This window comes from Haliotis asinina, chromosome 12 (assembly GCF_037392515.1).
Source record: "Haliotis asinina isolate JCU_RB_2024 chromosome 12, JCU_Hal_asi_v2, whole genome shotgun sequence".
Taxonomy (NCBI): domain Eukaryota; kingdom Metazoa; phylum Mollusca; class Gastropoda; order Lepetellida; family Haliotidae; genus Haliotis; species Haliotis asinina.
Window position 1 is genome coordinate 57,045,270 of NC_090291.1, and position 23,129 is coordinate 57,068,398.

Genomic DNA, 23,129 nt, shown 5'->3' on the forward strand with positions numbered 1-23,129 from the left:
TTTGCTGGAAGTCATTGATATAATAAATCATTAAAGTCCAAACTTCTGGCTGAAGTAAAATTATGAAAACCTGTGAAATAAGTAACTGAATTAAATTCTCAACAAGGTTGGAGAGTTTCAAATGCACCCAAGGCACCTAACAGTGAGAATCTCTTTTCAGCCATCAGTATTTTGCTGACGCACATGCTGATCCAGACCAAGTTCTACTACCTGCCTGAGAGCATTGCAATTGTCTTAGTTGGTGAGTGTCCATTTCCTTATCTCTGTTGTCAGTTTGATGTCCAGTTAGTACACGTTAAAGCTTCTTTCTGTATTCCAGGTGCCTTGATCGGTCTTATCCTCAAACTTTTCAATTTTGGAAATTGGAAGGTAAGATTGAAGATTTCCTATACAACAATTTGTAGACATAGTTAAGTGAACCATAGGTGAAGTCTTCCAGTCACTGACATCAATAATTTGTTTAAGTTTGTTTGTGTTTATGGATCAGAAAAAAGAAACAAAACACTAACCAAAATAAAGCAATTACTATGCGGTGTGCAGGTTGCTTACTGGAATAATGCTTTTTCCCCCCACAAAGCCACAGGTTCCCTGCTGGCATGTGAAGGTGGAGTTCACGCTGTCCTTCACATGGAGAGTTGGCCTATGACCAAGCACACTGGTAGCATTATCACACTAAACTGAGAAACAGAAAAATTAAAACATATAAAGTTTCCATTTTTTGGTTTGTCCCAATGTGTAATACATGTTTGGCCTGTTTGCCAGAATGAAGAAGCCTTTAGCCCAACCATTTTCTTCATCGTGCTTCTGCCACCCATCATCTTTGAATCTGGCTACAACTTACACAAGGTAGGAGGGTCAATGATCTTCATGAGTGCATTTATCTTCAGGAAACTCAAAAGATTTAAGAAAAAATGATTTATGATATTTACAAGTTTGTTATTCAGATTTTCCTGGAGTAAGAATTCATGTATCAACCCCACTGTCACTCTAGAAAAATTGCTGACATTCATTTGTGAAATGAGTATCGTACACTTGCTCCAGTGATAATCTCCATGCATTGTGATGCCTTGTCTTGCAATAACTTGTACCCTTTCTCAGCTGTGAACACAAGAATGAATTCTAAAGATGCTCTGTTCTTATACTGTGTTGTGTTCTAATGCTGTGTTGTGTTCTAATGCTGTGTTGTGTTCTAATGCTGTGTTGTGTTCCAGTGCTGTTTTGTGTTGTTTCAGGGTAATTTCTTCCAGAACATTGGTTCCATCTTGGTGTTTGCTGTGTTCGGAACAGCGATATCTGCTGTCGTTGTTGGCGGTGGCATCTACCTCCTGGGACAGGTAACTAGGGATGTAACTGATTCAAACCAAACATCATCTGTTGAAAAATATGCTCATTATGAAGCTATGTTCAAAGTAAACCTCTGTTACTGTGTTGACAGGCTGATGTGGTCATTGTTAACCTGTTACTGTGTTGACAGGCCGATGTGGTCGTTGTTAACCTGTGTTATTGTGTTGACAGGCAGATGTGGTCATTGTTAACCTGTGTTATTGTGTTGACAGGCCGATGTGGTCATTGTTAACCTGTGTTATTGTGTTGACAGGCAGATGTGGTCATTGTTAACCTGTGTTATTGTGTTGACAGGCAGACGTGGCATTCAAGCTGGACATCATCGAGAGTTTTGCGTTTGGGTCCCTGATCTCGGCTGTGGATCCAGTGGCCACCTTGGCTATATTCCATGCCCTGGATGTGGACCCTATCCTGTACATGTTGGTGTTTGGGGAGAGTGTGCTCAATGATGCAGTCTCCATCGTGCTGACAACGTGAGTGCAGTGCTGTACTAACTTCTTCTGTGAACATTACTTGTTGAGATGTGTGGGCAGAGTTGCATCACTCATCAGAGTTTTGTCTCTATCTGGAGGCTCCATCGGCCTCACACCATTCCACAGATGATTTCTAAGTCCATTCATAAGTATATTATCATTGTCAACTGAATCATAACCTGAAGGTTTTCACATCAGTGTTTTTGTTTTCCAGCACTATCGTAGAGTTCGCTGCCCCTGGCATGGTGGTGACCAGCGGCGCGGCTGCCTTCTTCCAGGCTGTGGGCAGATTCTGTCTCATGTTCTTTGCATCATCTGCCATTGGTGTGGCATGTGGTCTTGTTAGTGCAATGGTATCCTTGTATAAAACTTCTATAGTTCTTTTTCTTAGAGATTGTACTTGGGGTGCATATATTTCTGCTGCCGGAATATGTCACGTGACATTTGTATCAATGTTTTAATAAAATATTGCCCAATAAACAAAAAAATCTTTTTTGTTCATTATTCGCCCCTCACCACTTGGAGTCACCCCTCTGCCGTGCATGCGCAGGCAACCAGGTAAGCATCCAAGCCCGTATCATCATTCCTTCTGCTGTCACCGTACCGTCAAGACGTATGTGCTGGAAAGAATTTTGAGAGTTTACCATGTACTTCCTCACTCCGAAGAAGGACGGTGGGTTCTGTTCCATTTTCAACCTCAAGGGGTTGAACCGCATGATAGAAGTTCCATCCTTCAAGATGGATACACTTCGCTCGGTTCAGCCCAGCGATTGGCTTACGTCTTACTGGGGTGGATCATCAACCTCAAGAAGTCTGACCTGGTACCCACCCAGGACTTGGTCTTGCTCAGGGCGAGGTTCACAACACATCAGGGTCTAGTGTCTTTGTTGCCCGACTGGGTCAGCAGAGTATGGGAGATGGTGTCCTCCTTCCTCTTACAGCTGCAAGCAACCACGTGAACTTGGCTTCGTCTCTTGGGTCACATGGCGTGACCATCTCTGTGGTATGGCAGACATTGTTGAGGATGCGCCCCAAATAGCAAGCTTTGGCGAGTCTGTGGGCTCACTCAGATGTCAGGAATCTCTCCAAGGGGGTCCCTTTGGAGCTTCCGATGCCAGCTCTTACAGTTCAAATCGATGCTTCCCTCACAGGCTGGGGTGGGCGTTCTGGGCAGTCTGTCGGTGTCCGGACACTGGTCCGAAGCCGAAGCCAGTCTTCACAATAATATCATGGAACTGCGGTAGGTTTTTGAGCACTTTCTGGATCATGTCAGGGGCCAGATAGTTTGTCTTCAGTTGGACTTGTATCTTGAAGCAAGGCGGCACAGTGTCCCAACCGCTCGTTTGGGAGCCATGGGATTTCCTCCTCTGGTGCGATCAGGTTATTCCGGTTTATCTCCCGGAGCTGAAGAATGTGCGAGCAAATGCTCTCTTTTGCCGGATCCTGGCCCTGCGCGAGTGGATGCTCAATCGTCGAATATTCAGAGTTTTGTCCCATTTGAACGAATCGCTCCAGGTGGATCTGTTTGCGTCCGGCCGGATGAATCAGATAACCATGTTCAGCTCTAAAATACCGGACCAGAGGGTGTGGGCATCTGACATCTTCCTGCTGGAGTTGACAGGACAGGTTCTGTGGGTGTTTCCGCCACTTCCCCTGATTCCCGGGGTCCTCTCCCAGTTGTCCACCCAGCCAGCTCGGCTTCTTGTGCTTCTGGCACCGCTGTGGCCGTCACAGAGCTGGTTTCTGGTGGTTCTCAGGTTTCTGGCTCAGCCTCCTGTTCTATTACCTTTGCGACCGGACATTCTCACTCAGAACGGCGCACCACACTGCCTCTGTCAGGACTAGCCTCAAGGCACACGGAATTCTAGCAGCAGTTGCAGACACAATTCTGGCTTCAAGGTGGGATTCGACAAACGTTCATTATGAGGATAGGTGGTCCACACTGGTGTTCAGATTAGGGGATTGCAGATCCCTTTTCTGCAGATTTAGTCCAAGTATTGGAGTTTTTGCAAGCAGGTTTGGAAGAAGGCGTGGCGGCTTTGACCTTTCGTGACTACTCCACTGCTATTTCCACGAACACAAACGAACACAAGGGATCCGTATGGGTACCCATCTGTTACACTGGCAGGAAGGCTAGGTTGCCAGCTGGTAAACAGACCCTATCCCGCTGGCTAGTTTCGGTCATCTGTGCTGCTTACCAGGCTAAGGGCAAGCCTCCTCCTGAGGGGTTGAAGGCTCACTCAGTCAGGGCAGTTACCGCTTCCAAACCATTCGCATCGTCACTTTGAAGAGATTTGCTCTGCTGCTATTTGGAGCAGGCCTTGCATTAAGCATTACCATCTTGATACGCACTCACATGATAGAGCGTGCTTTGGTCATACCGTTCTCTCCAGTGGACAGTGTCCTGCCACCCTGGCGAAGTGTGTCTTGGTTAATTCACAGTTGACGCTGCTGTTACTGCGTATTAGTGTTGTGTCTCCACTGTTAACCTGTCCCACGACTGATGATCTATTACAATTTGTTGTCAGTTTTTAGGTTGGGTTTTTCCCCCGTACGGTGCATGTTTTAGAGATCACAATATGGGTGGGGTTATGTTTGCACTTTTTGCAGTGCTATACATCATGCTTAGCTCTGAGGTCAGTTATCAGTGTGGTTGCTCCGTGTCAGTTCCCTTGCATAATGCCTCTCGCGGAAACCTCAGGAGATCACAGGTGAACGTGTTTTGCATAAGTTAATTTTTCATAATTACAGTTACTATTTTTACGTACTGTGCCAGAAGTCCCTTCTCACTAGCCTCTGGTCTTTGGGAGTCTGAGTTATGCATATATATACCCCAAGGACGATCTGTATGACAAAGAATTAGACAAACCTGTAGAGGTTTCCAATTCTTTGAAGAGAGCCGTCTTTGCGGTAGGCCACCCGCCTCCCCCGCAATTTTGTTCACTGCTTTTTTCAGCAGAAGGAATGATGATACGGGCTTGGATGCTTACCTGGTTGCCTGCACATGCACGGGCAGAGGGGTGACTCCAAGTGGTGAGGGGCTGTCTATTGAACAAGCTTGCACAAGGCTCCATTACTTATAGCTGTCTAAGTATATCATTCATGTTACTGAAGATTACTCACTCACTCAACAGATTGATGCTCTTTATGTCGGTCACTGAATTGTCTGGTTCAGAGTTGAATAAGTACAGACTACCATCATGTCAGGAAAATTGCTCAGTTTGCTTAAACAACAGACCAACAAACTTAGTGATGACTCATTCACCTACTTCCTGTTGGCCTTCTGTCTACTGCCAGATTCAACCATGTGAGCCAAGCAGATGTGACTAACACAGAGTGTGTGAGCGTTTTACTGTCCTTAACATCTTTCCAGTTACTCAAGTTTGTTGATCTACACAAGACACCTTCATTGGAGTTTGGGATGATGTTTATTTTTTCCTATTTACCTTACGGGTTGGCTGAGGGCATCCATCTGTCAGGTGAGTATCTTGTCCCTACATCAGTTACAGGAACTTATTGATACAGGAGCACTCTTGGGGGCCCAGGGAACAACAGATTCCCACCCTGCTTCTAGGGGTTCTGGATACAACAGATTCCTACCCTCCTACTGGGCACCCAGGATACAACAGATCCCCATATCCTCTACTGGACACCTAGGGTGTAATAGATCCCACCCCTTCTGGGCACCCAGGATACAACAGATCCCCATTCCCTCTACAGGACACCTAGGGTGTAATAGATCCCTCCCCTTCTGGGCACCCAGGATACAACAGATCCCCATTCCCTCTACTGGACACCTAGGGTGTAATAGATCCCACCCTTTCTGGGCACCCAGGATACAACAGATCTCCATTCCCTCTACTGGACACCTAGGGTAGAATAGATACCACCCGCTTTGGGCACCATGGGTACAGCAGATCCCCATTCCCTCTACTGGACACCTAGGGTACAATAGATACCACCCCTTTTGGGCACTATAGGTACAACAGATCTCCACAGACCTCCTGTATTATGTGCTAATGTGTTACATCAGTAAATTTTAGAGGCTGTGTGTATTCACTGATCATGTATGAACATCATGAGTCCTGCAAGGCACCTGTAAAAGGATATTTCTTTTAATTCACCACTATGTTTATAGTTCCATCAGCGACATCTCCACAATTTAGAACATCTTATTCCCTCAGCTGCCTGTGTTTGACTATTCAGGTATCATGGCCATCTTGTTCTGTGGGATTGTCATGTCACACTACACCCATAACAACCTGTCGGCCGTCACACAGATAACCGTGCAACAGACATTCCGTACCATAGCCTTTATAGCAGGTGAGTCTTTACAACAGGTGAGTCTTTACATCAGATGAGACTTTACATCAGGTGAGTCTTTATAACATGCGAGTCCATATAGCATAATAGTCATTACAGATACGTCGTCGTTTTTACAGCAAGTAATCTGAAAATGGCAATGTAGTAGGGTTGAGAAAAGCAGGTGACACTGTAGATAATCTCTTGATGTAGAGAATCTCGAGGTCACCAGTGTAGAGAACCTCAGTGTCACCATTGTAGAGAATATCAGGGTCATCCATGTAGGGAATCTTGAGGTCACCAATGTGGAGAATCTCGAGGTCACATCAAGATCATCAGAGTAAAGAATCTCAAGGTTACCAGTGTGGAGAATCTGTAGGGCACAGCTACTTCCAGTTTTTATGTTAGCGTCCTGGATCTAGTCTTCTGTCAGTGCCATTTGTCATGGTAACTTGACTCTTGATGAGGCCAGCTGTGCCCTGATATCCTGGTGATAATGATGCTACCTGCATTGTGTATTAGCATAACACTGAATCAGGATTCAGCTGACTGCCACAACCCACTAGAGCTGAAGACGATTTATTCAGTTGTAGTGAAAATATTCATCATTATGGAACACTGATAACTGTTATGGATTTTTAACTTGTCTGAAGACAGATATTGTTATTGTATGTCAAGGATATATGTAATGGTTGTCCTGCTGTCACATCAGTCGTCACGGAGATCACATGACCAAACCATGACCTGGTGTCATAGGCAGCCAAGCTGGCCATTGCACTATCAAACTGTCAGAGTCGTCTAGGAACCTGTGTCTAGTAGGAGGGTCTGCAGACACAGCAGGTGTTCCACAATAGGTAATGACTGAGAAATACTAAGTTCTGAATCCCACTTCCTTGGTATTGTTTTGATAGGTCATCAAGATGGACATAAATAGTGGTGAGATGATTTTCTTCCCTTTTCAGAGACGTGTGTCTTTGCCTATCTTGGGTTAGCCATTTTCAGTTTTAAAGTCAACGTGAAGCCAGCATTTGTCATATGGAGTATAGTAAGTACTTGAACTTCCTGTCTGCAAAAAAGTTGATAAAGTCAATGTGGAGTCGTTGTACTTTGTTTACAGAAGTTACATCGTTTACGAGTTTATCATTGATAATAATGAGTGATGTTACATCTTACACAGTTGACTAGTACACATTCCCTCTCATGCTAACACGGCCAGGAAGGTCCCGGGGGTAGAATAGGCCTTCAGCAACCCATGCTTGCATTAAAAGGCGACTATGTTTGTCGTAAGAGGCGACTTACGAGATCAAGTGGTCAGGCTCGCTGACTTGGTTGACACGTCATCGGTTCCCACTTGTGCAGATTCTTGCTCATGTTGTTGATCACTGGATTGTCTGGTCCAGACACGAGTATTTACAGGTTGCTGCCATATAGCAGGAATATTGCTGAGTGCTGCGTAAAGCTAAACTCACTCACGCTAACACACACAGAAGTGTGCAAGAAATTGCCTTCTGCGTGGGTCTGGTGTGGCTGTTCCTTCTCCCACCTCCTTTGCTCTACTAGTCCACTATATCCCTTGTCATGTTAACACACACATGCGCCCCACAAATTTATACAAACCTGTAGAGGTTATGAATTCTTTGAAGAATGTCCTCCTTGGGGTACATATATAGCATTAAAATGTCCATTTTAAAATGCCTACGACAGTTGTAACAATATTGAATAAATATTTTACAAAACAAAAAACTCGTTTTGTCTTGTGAGACCACCCCTACAGGGCCCCTACCTGGGCCCCTTGACAGCCAAGAGCAGGTAACTCCCGCCGCGAACCTCGCACCTCACATTTCATGCTGAACTCGTCAGACAGAATGTGGGGAGGTGGGTGGCCGTACCCCAAGGAGGACATTCTTCAAAGAATTCATAACCTCTACAGGTTTGTATAATTCTTTTTCAGAAGAAGTCCTCCTTGGGGTACATATATAGCATAAAACAGACTCCCAACGAACGTGAGTCGGGAGAGGCATTCTGTCTGCTAACATATACCCTTCACACTCTCTCATACACTGCCGAAGCTGCGAGAGATAAAGGAAACACTTACCCAAACACCGAGACCGCTGATGTCAATCAGGCGGGGGCGTGGCAAATGTGGGGTATAGCCAATAAACGGCTGTGCTCAGGACTGATGGACATGAGTCCACGCCCTAAACTCTACACTGTATGGTACATTCCCCAAACCAGCGAACAGTGCCGGGAACAACAGTGCATAATAACAGTAGCGTATATCGACGCTATAAGAAAGTGCCATCGTCTTCTTGGTACTTTTTTTCTCTCTTTTTTTTTTTTTTTTTAATATATATATATATAAATATATATACAAAAACCACCACCAGTATAAAATCCACCACTTTAATGAATTTACTGATCCATCACCAGAGGTAAAAATACACATGATCTCGATGTCATCAGCTCATTTAGCTAGGGGGGGTCACGACCCTGCCCACTGGAGAGAACTGTCTGACCAAACCGAGCACGCTCCCTCGAGTGTTTGTCTAACTGATAGTGTCGGATGAACGTGCTCGGCCGGCTCCAAATAGCCGCTGAGCAGATCTCCTCAATGGGCAGTGCCGCTGCATAAGCTTGTGATGTAGCCACTGCCCTAACCGAATGAGCTTTCAGCCCTTGGGGTATAGTTAACCCCTTATGGGTGTAAGCCATACAAATGGCAGAGACAAGCCACCTAGAAATGGTTTGCTTGTTCGCCGGCAGACCAGCTCTCCCCCTGCCATAACAGCAAAACAACTGTTTATCCTTCCGGATATCAGCAGTTCGTTTGATATAAGCTCTGAGAGTTTTACGGACATCTAAGACGTGAGCACGTCGAAGAGAGGTACCGGACGAGGGAGGCTGCATGAGCGTAGGTAGCTCGATAGGTGCTGTAACATGAAAAGCGCCTGCGATCTTAGGACGGTAAGAATCCGGCAACCTTATACTGACCCAGTCTTTATGAAAGACTGTCAGAGCAGGATCTGCTGACATAGCATGAATGTCGCCAACCCGTAGAAAACGCTGCATAAGAGGGTGCTGCCCCAAGAGAGCACCGTCGACAGGAATATGGAAAGCCGAAATAGCCGTGGAATAGCCCCGGATAGTAGACGCGGCAAGGCCGTTCTCTAGCCGGGACTGTAAAAATTCCAGAACTTCAACTAAAGTTGAAGAAAAGGGATCAAGAATCCCCCTGTCGACACACCAGCGCGCATAACAGGCCCATCTATCCTCATATTGAACGTTTGTCGAATCCCTCCGCGAAGCCAGAATTGTGTCTGCAACCGGTGCAGGAATTCTGCTCGCCTGGAGGCGATCCCTGACAGTGGCCAAACCACCCATTGAATCCTGGGATTCGGGTGCGGCGCTCCGTTCTGGGATAATAAGTCCGGTCGAAAGGGTAACAGGATAGGAGGCAGTGCCAGAAACCTGAGTAACACCGGAAACCAGCTTTGAGACGACCAAAGAGGGGCAAGAAGCACTAACAGTCGAGCTGGTTGGGTGGCAAGCTGCGAGAGGACCCTGGGAATCAGTGGCAGAGGTGGGAATGCCCACAATACCCTGTCCGTCCAATCGAGTTGGAAGGCGTCCTGGGCGATGGCTCTCGGATCCGGTATCCGAGAGCAAAACACCGGAATCTGGTTCGTCCCCCCAGAAGCAAACAGATCCACCTGGAACGACCCGAACAACCGGGAGATAGTCTCGAATATCTCCCGATGTAACATCCACTCGTGTGGAGCCAGAACACGTCGAGAGAGCGCATCTGCTCGAACATTGTCCACCCCCGGGAGATACACGGGACACACCCGCACGTTGAACTGGTCGCACCAAAGTAGAAACTGCCACGCCTCCTGAAGGAGAGACGGAGACACCGTACCGCCCTGTTTCAGGATATAGGTCATTGCCGTCTGGTTGTCCATCTCTAGACGCACCACACAGCCGCTGACCATCTCCCGAAAATGTCGGAACACCAGCCGGACAGCTCTCAATTCTAGCACATTGATGTGCAGGTGCGTCTCGTTCTGCGACCACAGGCCCGAGACTGATTGACTGCCCAGTACACCCCCCCACCCCGTGAGGGAGGCGTCTGTCTGAATTGAGAGATCTGGTAAGGGAGCGTCCAGGGGCAGTCCCCTGGATAGATTCCCTACCACTGTCCACCACCGTAAATGAGGAATTAACCACCCCGGAGCGTGGAGCATTGTCTCGTAGCTCTGGGAATGAGACCACATCCGAGCCAAGGCGTACTGAATGGGCCGCATCCTCAACCGCGCTCTCCAAACGATGTCCACTGTCGCCGCCATGTTGCCAAGCAACTGGAGCCAAGTCCGAGCTGTGGCCGAGGGGGACTCGAGAAATTGTAGAACAACTCTCTGAACTTTGGAGATTCGATCCAGAGATAGGGAGACCAAGCCTCGCGCTGTCTCGAATCGTGCGCCTAAGAAGATCAGATCCTGTGTGGGAACGAGTTCTGATTTCTTTAGATTGATAATCCAACCCAACTTGGTGAGAATACACATGACTGCAAACGTCGCGTCTCGACTCAAGTGAGCGGCAAGTGCCCGAAGGAGCCAGTCATCCAGGTACGGATGGCAACACCTGCCCTGTGACCTGGCCACTTGAGCTGGGATTAGCATAAGCTTGGTGAACACCCTCGGAGCCGTAGCGATGCCGAAGGGAAGCACCCGAAACTGATAGCATACCCCGTCGAAGGAAAACCGGAGGTACTTCCTGAACTGGGGATGCATGGGAATGTGCAGGTATGCATCCTTGAGATTGATGGACGTAAGCCAATCGCCTCTTTCTACAGATGAGATCACCGACCTCAGTGTCTCCATCTTGAATGAAGGGACCTGCAACAATTTGTTCAGACGTTTTAGATTTAGAATAGGTCTGAACCCTCCGTCCTTTTTGGGAACTAGGAAATAAGTGGAATAAAATCCCTCTTGTTCCTGTCCCCTCGGAACCATCTCGATGGCCGCCTTGACCAGTAATAACTGGACCTCGGCGCGGAGCACCTCGGCTTTCTCCGGAACAGCCGGCACTGGCGTGCAACGGATTCCGGAAAAGAGAGGTGGGTCTAGCTTCCACTGTGGTAAGTGGCCATCCCTGAGTGTGGATAGGACCCAGGGATTGGAAGTGACCTTTTCCCATTCCGGCAGGAAGAGAGAAAGGCGGCCACCCACAGGGACATGTGGTAGAAGGCAGTGAATCCCCGACGTCGGCAGTACTCCGCCTGCTTGATTCGGGGTCATGAAGGGCACCAGAGGAGAGACTACTGGGAAGTCGGTGCCGACTTCCCTTTCCTCTGAAAAAGCTGCTGGGGCCCGGCAGCCTTGCCCTTACCCTTACCTTTACCCTTGCCCTTACGCACCTGCAAAGGCTGCGCCCATTTGGCAGTGTCCTTGGTTGGAACCGAAGGATACACCGAGGCAAGGGTCGAGGGCCGCGCACGAGACGAATGCGGCTGCTCCAATAAGGGTTTAGAATCCTTAAAAGTGGAAACAGCCTCCGCGGCCTCCTGAACTACTGTTGCCGCTCCCGGAAACAGGGTGGAACCCATCCGGTAAGGCAAAGCAAGAAGAGCCTGCTGCGTGGCCGGCGAATGCCGCGCCACCGAGAGCCACAGCCTACGGAGGGCCATAACCGCGGACATCATCTGGCATGCTGAGGACCTAATCGAGTCCCGTGCCAAATGAGACTGCACCTCCGTAAGCTGCCGCGCTAGGGTCGAGGGGGTAGACTCCCCCTCGCCCCCCTCACTGTCCACCAGCTGGCGCTGTAACACCGAAGTGTACGCAGCATGGATGGTGACCTTGAGGCATTGCGCAGCGTTGCGGTACTGCTCCTCAAATGACCTATAGGCGGATTTGAGGGCAGTCGCATTGGAAGTAAAGGGTGGTAGCCTCCGACCCTGCCTCGCCGAGGCAAGCGAGCTGCCAGATGAACCCCCCAGGGCAACCGACGCATAAATGCAGTCGTCTACCACAGGGGGGTTATAAATGCCGAGATCCCCCATCAGGTATCTCCGATCAAGCTCCGGTAAATCAAAGCGAGATCGGGATCCCGACAGGAGGGGGTTGATAACATCAGCTAAAATTGACGGGATGATGCGGAGCCGAGTATCCGCCACCTTCATCGGAGCGAAAGCCTCCCCCGGGAGCCGAAACTCCGTGGGGTCGGGCGTCGCCGTAGCCACAACCACCTGAGGCAGGACAGTAGCTATACGCTCCCATACCTGCCTCAGGGAGGCACCGAGCGAAAAAGAAGATTCGCTAGGACCCTCCCGACCCTCCCTTTCCTCCATGAACTCCTCGACGCGATCCTCCAGCAACGACGTCTCTGACTCGAGAGACAGCTCCGGAGGATCGGTCGAGGGAACATCGGAGAGGGAGAGAGGCTTGAGAAGAGCCGAGCGGCTCGACGCCATGGACCCGACCGAGACCGAGTCCGTGTGACGCATAGCCGGCCCCGCTTCCCTAGGAAGACCGAGAGAGGTCGTCCCCGAGTGACCGGCTACCGAAGTTGTTAACGGCACCGGTTCACTCACTAAGGGTGTCCCCACACCAATACCAGAGGTTTGGCTGGGGACCCCTTGGGACGCCATATTAGAAGCCACACCCCCATCCGGACGGACGCCGATCTCCTGACGGAGACCAGACATCGCGTCCGAAATGAGGGTGTGGACCGAAGCCATTTGCTGCTGTAAAAGATTGGTTAGCATATCAAGGGTTAAGGGTTGTGATGGTTGAGACGGAGGTGCACTGGATGAAGTGGAAGCCACCGCCTGGGGGGGACGACTGTACACTTCGCTGATTTGGAAGATTTCCCCCCCGCCGAAGAACCCTTCTTTTTCTCCCCTTTAGCTTTTTTTGAGGGTGGCTCCTGGGCCCAAATGTCACCCCCCGCCTGAATCAAGGACCGATAGAATATAAGGTCTGCGTGCCTAGTCTTTATGGCCCTGGGTGAAAACCCCTGGCAAATATCACACCCCTGGTCGTCATGTGCGTCTTCAGCGAGGCACCTGAGGCAGGACGTGTGTGAATCTTGGGGGGGCAGCATGGCGCTGCATGTTGAGCATCCTTTAAACTGGAAAAAACAGAACCAAGCTATGTAGTAGCAAGGTCCGTAAATCCACCAAGCACACATAATTTTTACAGAGAAAAATAAAACGCACGGGCGATATCTAATCTGTAAAAAATAGCAGCTATTATACTGAACTGTATGAATAGCCCCAATGCGCCTAAGTAGAGAAGCCATAAGGATACTATGCAAGCAAAGGAAAAATCCTTTATCACCCCATAGCAATAGAATCCACGCCTAATTTTTCTAATTAACAAGGCTGGAAACATTAACCATGCGGAACATGCTGACCGCCATCTTGCCAGCCACATGGCTGAAAGACGCGGACACCACGTAAAGTTACAACATTTCATGAATGAAAAGGTCTAACCTATGAATTCCTAATAGCGCCCGTGCATAAAAAAGGAACCATACATACAGAGTTAGAAGTCTTCTCACTCATAGTTAACCGTAAGCTTTGACTGTACTTGAGTCTTTGTGCTGGACGTCTGTCTCTTATGACGACAGTATGAAAAGTGAGGTGCGAGGTTCGCGGCGGGAGTTACCTGCTCTTGGCTGTCAAGGGGCCCAGGTAGGGGCCCTGTAGGGGTGGTCTCACAAGACAAAACGAGTTTTTTGTTTTGTAAAATATTTATTCAATATTGTTACAACTGTCGTAGGCATTTTAAAATGGACATTTTAATGCTATATATGTACCCCAAGGAGGACTTCTTCTGAAAAAGAATGCCGTCTGCGTGGGAGTGGTGTGGCTGTTCCTTCTCCCACACCAGGTGTACAACGTCTGTGAGATGGTCATCAAATGTGGATTGTCACAATGAATGTATTGTTTTTTTCTCTCTCAGGTATTGATATTGGTGGGAAGAGCTTTCAACATTTTTCCACTGTCTTTCCTTGTTAACTTCTTCCGTGAGCACAAGATCACACGCAAGATGCAGTTCATCATGTGGTTCAGTGGTAAGGAATGAGGCTTCTGTACCTGCAAAAGCCATTAAGTAAATTGTGGTAACATTGGTGAAAACATTTAGAAATACCTATCATTACAAACAGTTACCTGATGCTTAGGGGCGACAATAATTATATCCCATGGGGGTACTTGACATTCATTTCTGCGGAGCGGCATCAGTTCACTTTTCCATAGTAAAACCCAGAAAAACATTGTGATAATCAAACTTAACCTGCCGTTTTGCATGACTATATTCCTCAGCTGACATTTGTTCACAAGTTAGTCACATTTGTATTGTACATACGCTATGTAGAGAGCTGTGTTACAAGCTAGACAGACTGGGTGGCAGACTGAGTGTTCGATGTGTATTGCCAGGCTAAGTGATGCACCTTGGTGTTGGCAGGTCTGAGGGGTGCCATTGCCTTTGCCCTAAGTCTTCATCTTGACTTCGAGGGTGAAAAACGTTACGTCCTGGTGACTACAACCCTCATCATTGTTTTGTTTACAATCATGTTCCTCGGGGGCGCCACCATGCCACTGATGAAGGTGAGTCATTACTATGTTCATCACATGACATCAGCGTCACATAGTCACAGTACTGTTTCACTGCACCTAGCTATACCCACAACCAATGAGGCTTCATCCAGTCTTTTGACCAAGGGATTTGTGGGTTGTTTTTGAAGTGTACAGGGTTGTGTACTGTACACCAAAGGTTGTGACATGGAAAGAGTCTCCACACAAAGTTGACTCCAAGGTTTATAACCCCGGCCACATTTGGGCTCAATCCCAACACCTGAGATTGCTGGATCACTAGTTCAGCACCTTAGTTGAGCCACCACACCACAGAACTGCCATGTGTTGTAGTGACTGGGGAGTAATGATGGATGGCCTTTATCAAGAGTTGAGTGTATGTTGATAGCTAATTGTTTTTCTTTTCTGCAGCTACTGAAAGCAGAGAAGAAAGTAAAAAAGAAACGTTCAAATAGAGAAGTTTCCTTAAGCAAGACTAAAGAGATGGTGAGCATATGACAGCCTGTCCTTTGTGTTTGCCCCTTGTGTGTATGTATGACAAACAGGTGCATAACCTATATATAAGTTGTCTTGTGTAAACATGTACCTCTCCAGTGTATAACCTCTACATATTGTACGTCTCTCCATTAAGCAAACTGTATATAGTCTGTCTCTCCTTAGTAAAACCCTTAAGTTTGTTGTTTTATACGAAGTATATTCTGGAAGTCTGTCCCTAGGGTGACACTGTGGACTCTGAGCACCTGTCTGAGCTGACAGAGGAGGAGTATGAGATCAACTACGTCAAGCCTCATCTGAAAGGTTTCATGAAACTGGACGTGAAGTATCTCATTCCATTCTTTACAAGAAGATTCACAAAACAGGTATGGCAATATCGACTGATAAGAAAGTAAACGGTCATGTTATCCCATGACTTTTTGGCTAGATAGTTGACATGCATATTATCCTGTGTCACTCTGTAAGTTCAGTACTGAACAAATGTACACCATAGGAGGTAACAAAGTGTGGCTGTTGTTACGAGAGTGTATTTTCTGTGATTTGTATCGTTATTGATTAAGTGATAGAGAGGTAATTGGGTCACATGTCGTATCACCGGTAATAGTGGTTTAGCAGCACGCCTTTAAGATTGTGATCTAGAGTTGCCTCCCTTGACTATTTTGTGTATAATGGCAAAAAACCTCTCTTTGTGTGAGGTTAGATAACCAAGTTTTGCCCACGTTTCATCCTTTGACTCTGTCACTTGCAGGAGGTGCGGGAAGGCCAGAACCGGATGAAGACGCTAACAAATCAGTGGTACCAGGATGTGCGCGCAGCACCATCAGACTCCGAGTCTGAGGAGGAAGAGGAAACCAAACTCATGACCAGTTAGTTGAACCAGGAATACTGGTTGCTGTGTTTCAAGTGGACAGTAAAGCTACTTCACAGTCACCACCTGTTGTGCTTAAGGACAATGTAGATCTGACAGCAGTGTTGTGCTGTGGGACAATGTAGAGCTGATAGCAGCGTCAAGCTGTGGGACCTTGTAGAACAAACAGAAGCATTGTGCTGCGGAACCATGTGGAGCTGACAGCAGCATTGTTCTGTTGGTCTTCGTAGAGTTTACAGCAACATTATGTGACTACTCAGAGCTGGGATACCCTTAGGGTTTATAGAAGATCATATCAAGGGATTCTTTCTGCCTGACAATGCATTTCACATGTGATAAACAGTGGTTCATACTGACTTGTATAATTCTCATCCTTTTGTCTGTGTTCCTTGCTCACTGTGTGATTCACTACATATCATCGTCCATCCAGTCACTCAACATTTTGTGAACACTGAGAATGTACAAAGCACGTATGAATGCAGTGACCTTGACGACTTTTCTCCTGCACTAATTATGTGAATGGAATTAGCACAAATTATATATTGACCATCCAGGACCAACTACCACCCATGTCAAGTTACCTTCTGACTGTTCCTATGTGATTACAGATACAACAATCTTAGTACAAGGTTGTTTTGTACCATTGCACTCAAGACAGTGGGACGATTCCCATACAGTGCATCCCCGAGTAATCCATAGTAGGCAAGACTTATGGTGATGTCAAGCTTTGACTGCGAGTGTATCGCTGTACCTCATGAACATCAGTGTCCAGAACGGCAGGTTGAATGCAGTATTAATGACAGGCTGTGTGTATGTATATATATGTTTATCTTGTTTACTGAGGGTTATGATCATTGATTGGAGACGTCACATATTGGTGGATATTATCAAAACACAATGCACATAAGATTCCTTTAATGGTCTGTACAGTGCTTCATTCCAGCTGCGTATGTGATACATGTTAACATATGTGTCATCATGATCATGTTGTAGAAATAATTCACTGTTCATCAATGTTGACGCAGTAACATAATATTTGTCTGTTTCCACATGATGTGTGGCCTACCTGACACAAATGTCCAGATCATGGTTGTATCTTATAAAGGGATTACATTCAGGTAAATAGTCTGTGTTTGTGTTTTTAATCATCTGAAGCAGCATGACTGATAGGATACACTGTGCTGGTTCCTTCACAAGACTCCTGATTGTGACCTATTGTGTTTCCTCCCAAGTTCTTCAGTTGATCTATTTGATTGGCATTTTAGAAGTTGATGGATAATAGAAAAGTATAATACTTTATAGATAACAACTTCTTTACTTCTCTGATGCGACGTTCAGTATAACTTCTTATACGGTCACTCTTGTTTGAAAACAGTATAAGAATCCATACCAAAATGTTGCATCAGAGAAATAAAGAAGTTGTTACCCATAAAGTATTATATGTTTCTACTTTTCTAGGTTCTTCAGTGACCAACAAACATTCCATACTGAAATCATTCAGGAACATCGGAGTTGGTCTTCCCTTGTTCACAGTCCATAGAGCTGCAAGACACAGGAATCATTCATGAGCTGGTTTTGGAGAAAGCTGGTGTTGTCTCCCCTTCTTCATGGTGTCTAATAGCTACAAGTCTCTTCAGTCACAGTCAGAAGATCACAGACCGAACTTGGCTGGGGTTCTCCGTGGCGTTGTTATGTAGGATGAGCTTTCATCTCTCCGCCCTGGTGTTGCAATTGATGGCCTGGAAGAAAAGTTTTGTGAGTTCATGAAACAAAGCATCATTATGTAAGTCAAAATCTGCTAAATGTGGTTGATGATTGTACAAATACAATGAGAGATGGTCACTGGCCCTGGGAAATACATATACTGGAACACAATGACTACATTATAGTTGGAAACATTCGGTCTTTTGTGGAGATAAACTTGATCAAAGTAATACCTTTTGAGATCAGGGGTTAAAGACTGTTGGGTTTTCATTGTTTTTCAGTGTACAGAGAACCATGGATATTATGAAAACCTAGATATAATGCTGTGTTTTGCCAGAAAAGATTTCCTGCTTATGAAATACCCAGGTGACAATGCCAAACTGGATATAATGCAATCTGCCAAATGTTTTTGCAAGTCATTTACTCCTGGTTATGATGCCAATAACACTGGCATTGCTTGTGCATGTATACCTTGCGTGGATAACTGACATGCCTCAAACTGACCAAACTCATTAATGCTTTCAATAGTCTTGTAATCCCTGATGGGATAACACATGTCACATTACACTTCCTCAAGTTCCTGCCACCTACAACAAAGTAACCTGAAGAGATTCCTGAAAGTGGAATTACCCTGTCATTCAAGGTTCTTTGTAGGAGACATCAACTCAATCACCTTGATTGCAAAGGGCCCTTAACTGTCCTACCTGGTCATAATGCCACCCTGGATTTAATGCCATATTTTCTCCTGGTCAAACAGTGACATCCTAACCAGGGTATACTCTAGTTTGATACTGATGTCAGCAACTCCACTGACTGATGTGGGAAGGTACAGCCTCACGTCCAGTCTAATCCTGTGTAAAGCAATACTCACGTCCGGTCTAATCCTGTGTAAAGCAATACTCACTTCCTGTGTGATCCTGGATACAGCAATACTCACTTCCTGGGTAAAGCAATACTCACTTCCTGTGTGATCCTGGGTAAAGCAATACTCACTTCCTGTGTGATCCTGGGTAAAGCAATACTCACTACCTGTGTGATCCTGGGTAAAGCAATACTCACTTCCTCACTGATGCTGCTGACTTATCCTGCTGCTCTTTCCTGGCCTTGATGAGCTCTTCTGCTCGTTTCATCTCCTCCTCCATGGCAACCAACTCCTCCTCTGCCAGTTTCTTCCGCTCCTGGAACAAGGTGAAGGTCATGAACAGCTTAGAGTGTGGGATTTAACACCCCATTCAATCTTGCCCCCAGGTGCAGCAGGAGACTTTTAGTGCAGCTTGTGGGAAGATGGTTTAGTCCCAAGCTAAAGTCAAGCACGATTGTCACTTGCAAACAGGGTTAGCATATTAAAAGGTGCATAGGGCTACAGTTCACTGTGCACCTTTGCAAAACACAGAGCTTATTTTTGTATTCTACATTTGCCTAATCAGTTTTCCTTTGTTACTGTTAGCACCATACCACTGCTAAGTATTTCATCATAGTTGTAAACATCTAAGGAGGTTTGAAAAAGAACAGTCACAGGTGGCTTAATCTCTTGAGGAACCACTATTCATTGTGCAAGAGTTGTCAAAGAGGTGTATGAGGGTGGTGTGATAGCCTAGTGGTTAGGTGATGCCTCATCACACTGAAAACCCAGGTTCAATTTCCCACATGGGCAAAACGTGTGAAGCCTATTTCTGGTGTCCCCTGCTGTGACATTGTTGGAATATTGCTAAAAAGCGGCATAAAACCACACTCACATACTTGCTGAAGAGTTGTGGCCCTTGAACAACCCATTATCACAGGTTGGAATCCCAGTTGACCCTTATATTGTGTCCAGATCAGCACCGTACCGCACCCATAGTGGTCGGTGTTAGTGGTCAACAGTTGACACTTGCTTTAATTTCATATCAGCGGTATACAGTTCAACAAGTATCAAACCAAACTCACTCAGTCATCAGTACCAAACAAAGAATTATAAAGTAGCATGATATATGACACATCCCACAACACTTTCAGGCTGTATACAGTGTTACTTACCTGTCTTGTCTTGGAGGCATCCTTGATGCTGTAGAACATTGGTCCAAGTTCTGCAAGCCACTCTCCATCCACAGATGTCACACACTGCATGTACTCCTACAAACAACAAAAGGTATAACAGGCCTTACATATCACAACAGAGGGTATCAGAGGCTTCACATATCACAACAGAGGGTATCAGAGGCTTCATATATCACAACAGAGGGTATAACAGGCCTTACATATCACAACAGAGGGTATCAGAGGCTTCACATATCACAACAGAGTGTATAACAGGCCTTACATATCACAACAGAGGGTATAACAGGCCTTACATATCACAACAGAGGGTATCAGAGGCTTCACATATCACAACACATGGTATCGCAGGCTTCACATATCACAACAGAGGGTATCAGAGGCTTCACACATCACAACACACGGTATCACAGGCTTCACATATCACAACAGACAGTATCAAAGGCTTCACATATCACAACAGAGACTCGCAGACTTCTAAAAGTGTCCATACTTAACAGTAGGACGTCATTAAACTTTTCTCACACATGAAGATAGTGTCATTAGATTTATCAAAGCCAAAGGGCGTCATTATCATTACTGTCACACAAGAGGGTGTCATTTTACAAAATGGTGGAGTAACACACACAAGAGGGTGACACTAAAACTTACCTTTGATGTCATGACAAGTTCGTGGTAGACGATGTAGTCAGGTGTGTAGCCCATGCCAAACAGAGCACTGGTGGGATGAAGGTGACAGGGCATGCCCGTCCGACAGTTCACATACTCTCCCAGACCCTACAACACAACACACACGTTCCATGACACAATCACCAACATATAAGTAACATCAGTGCCTCAAGACACATGATACATTACATAATTGTGACATGAAAAGAACAGGTGACTGAAATGAGGGCTCCTTTACAGAACTTCTACAGAGGCTTATAAAGGTCATGTGTTGTCATGGTGTTGTGTGGCTTCACTCTACAGACATATACTGGAAGGAAGTGCTTCTGACACTATGGCAGTGAGTCACCTTTTACAACACATCTGACAAACTTGGCAGTTTATAGATGTGGCGAGGGTGGAAGTTCTGCGATAATTCAAGGCAAAAGATGAAGTCCACATTAGGTGAAGTTTGTTTGGACTTGTTAGATGTATGCCATGTCGATAAATTAGTTACAGTTTGTTGATGATGACTCATGAAGAAAAGAAACAGACCATCGTGACCCAGTGTGGTGTAACAAAATGTCAGGACATCAATAGAGACACACAAGACTGTTATTCAGCCAAACAAGATTTATTGATTCAATTGGAATTACTAGTCTAGTCACACAGACAGGTGAACACTCTAAGGGTGACATTCTGGATGAGTACATGAGAGCAAGTGCTTGTGCATTCTCATGGATGTAAATACACAACCTTGTTGTGCCAGGAGACCTTAGTCTTGTTTTAACTCTCGCTTGACAAATGTATGCATGACCATGACCTCACCTTGAGTCTGGCTGCCTGGTGGAAGTATGCTGAACAGATGCACTTTCTGATGATGTCCCACTCATTGCCACAGGAAATCATCTCCATCTTCTGCTGGTCCATGATCTCCTTCAGCTGCTGCCGGACCTCCCGTACCTGCATAACACACGTAAAACGTACACCTGCAACTGCACTAGACATAAGTACTAAGTACTAGCACAACTGCACAACATTACAATACTCAGTTCTCATACACCTCAGTATTCATACATCCTCACAACACACAAGCACTGACACATTTTAACAACACACCTGCACAGTTTGGTTATATCAAGGAACGTAAACAAACATCGAGAGTACATCAACCCATGACCCCACCCACCCCTCGTGACCAGTGAAGAACGTACTTATCTTGTCAAACACCTCAATGTTAATTCTGAAATGTATGAAGCATGGGTAAAGGATCGTACACTTCAGCCAACCTGTGAAAATCATATAGTTTGAATCTTGCTGTAATTCCCACTGGCAAGCTGTCGACACATTGTAATTCCCCTTCTTAATATTCACAGAGACTACATTTAAAAGTTTTGTCAAAATTTTATCATTAGAATGCAAGGCAAATCTTTTCATAGCCATTGTTAGATTTTGCAGATGACACCAAAAACACATTTTGAGTTATCAGCTTTCCATCGATTAGCATTCACAAAACACTGGCAATGTCCACGCATGATGTAAGATTCAGTGTTTTTTGAGATAAAGAAGTACTACCACGAAGTACCGAATGAGTTGCCATTGGCAGCGGGGTACATTGAACTGAACCTTGCTTGTAACTGCATGATGTAAGATTCAGTGTTTTTTGAGATAAAGAAGTACTACCACGGAGTACCAAATGAGTTGCCATTGGCAGCGGGGTACATTGAACTGAACCTTGCTTGTAACTGCATGATGTAAGATTCAGTGTTTTTTGAGATAAAGAAGTACTACCACGAAGTACCGAATGAGTTGCCATTGGCAGCGGGGTACATTGAACTGAACCTTGCTTGTAACTGGGGTACACTGAAAATAAAAGAAGAGGGCTTAGCCAATCAGAATTATGTGTGATAGATGCGTCTGTTTCTTGATGAACACTAACCTTTCTCATGGCCTTGATGTGGATGAAATGCTCATTGGCCCAGGATGCAGAGTAGCTGAAAACCATCAGGAGAACATCAGGAGGAGAAAAAAAGGAAAAAGGTTTGACAGGAACTCAATTCACTGAGATAATTGTAATGATGCCAGGGAATAAGCATATATTTACAATCAGTCATCATTGGGACACAACTGGTCATGACAGAGTCCACTATCATCCCGGGAGTCATTACAAGTCAACTGCTGCAGCAGGCACTAAACGCCTCTTGAAAGCAGCCAGTCACTCACCCATTCCTCTTCCACTGTTGATACACATTGAGGTAGGTGAGATGGTCACTCTCGGGCACCTGGAACTTTTCCCTGGCAGCATCAGAGTCTTCCTCCCTCCCTTTAGGGCGATAGAAGATTGCCGGCACTGACAGCATGGACACGATGGTCTGAAACACCCAGGTGACAGCTGTTTATAGTCTTCAATCCAGGACAAACACATACGCAATTATACAAAGAAGGGGTCTGTATGTACTCAAACTTCATTTTCTGAAAGTGGAATTGGAAGCTCAGCTACTTTGTGAACCCCTCCAATTTGGCACCCTCCAGGAAACAGCAACCCTGGCTCAGCTCCACAAAAAACTAAAGTGACATAACACTGATAGTATGACAGTGGGAATTCTATTACAGGTACCTTAGGGCAGAGACTGGTATATGGTCTCTGCTTAGGGGTTTATTTATT

At 45.9% G+C, this 23,129-nt stretch overlaps 2 protein-coding genes across 2 annotated transcripts in view; one reads left to right on the forward strand and one right to left on the reverse strand.

The window, feature by feature from the left end:
• The window catches only part of LOC137258675 (sodium/hydrogen exchanger 8-like), a 24,079-nt gene extending 6,878 nt beyond the window's left edge, over positions 1–17,201 (forward strand). Inside the window, exons 3-16 of the mRNA XM_067796367.1 lie at positions 161–241; positions 320–369; positions 763–846; positions 1,233–1,334; positions 1,639–1,817; positions 2,032–2,170; positions 5,191–5,296; positions 6,024–6,140; positions 7,082–7,164; positions 14,084–14,195; positions 14,588–14,730; positions 15,127–15,201; positions 15,432–15,575; positions 15,959–17,201. Of these exons, the coding sequence (XP_067652468.1) occupies positions 161–241; positions 320–369; positions 763–846; positions 1,233–1,334; positions 1,639–1,817; positions 2,032–2,170; positions 5,191–5,296; positions 6,024–6,140; positions 7,082–7,164; positions 14,084–14,195; positions 14,588–14,730; positions 15,127–15,201; positions 15,432–15,575; positions 15,959–16,081 (1,538 nt within the window). The 3' untranslated portion in view covers positions 16,082–17,201. The remainder of the gene's footprint in view (positions 1–160; positions 242–319; positions 370–762; positions 847–1,232; positions 1,335–1,638; positions 1,818–2,031; positions 2,171–5,190; positions 5,297–6,023; positions 6,141–7,081; positions 7,165–14,083; positions 14,196–14,587; positions 14,731–15,126; positions 15,202–15,431; positions 15,576–15,958) is intronic.
• LOC137258674 (pre-mRNA-splicing factor ATP-dependent RNA helicase PRP16-like) overlaps positions 16,978–23,129 on the reverse strand; it is a 57,064-nt gene continuing 50,912 nt past the window's right edge. The window contains exons 20-26 of the mRNA XM_067796366.1: positions 22,688–22,836; positions 22,404–22,458; positions 21,293–21,427; positions 20,468–20,593; positions 19,799–19,894; positions 18,842–18,960; positions 16,978–17,817 (exon numbers count right to left, since the gene is read on the reverse strand). Of these exons, the coding sequence (XP_067652467.1) occupies positions 17,730–17,817; positions 18,842–18,960; positions 19,799–19,894; positions 20,468–20,593; positions 21,293–21,427; positions 22,404–22,458; positions 22,688–22,836 (768 nt within the window). The 3' untranslated portion in view covers positions 16,978–17,729. The remainder of the gene's footprint in view (positions 17,818–18,841; positions 18,961–19,798; positions 19,895–20,467; positions 20,594–21,292; positions 21,428–22,403; positions 22,459–22,687; positions 22,837–23,129) is intronic.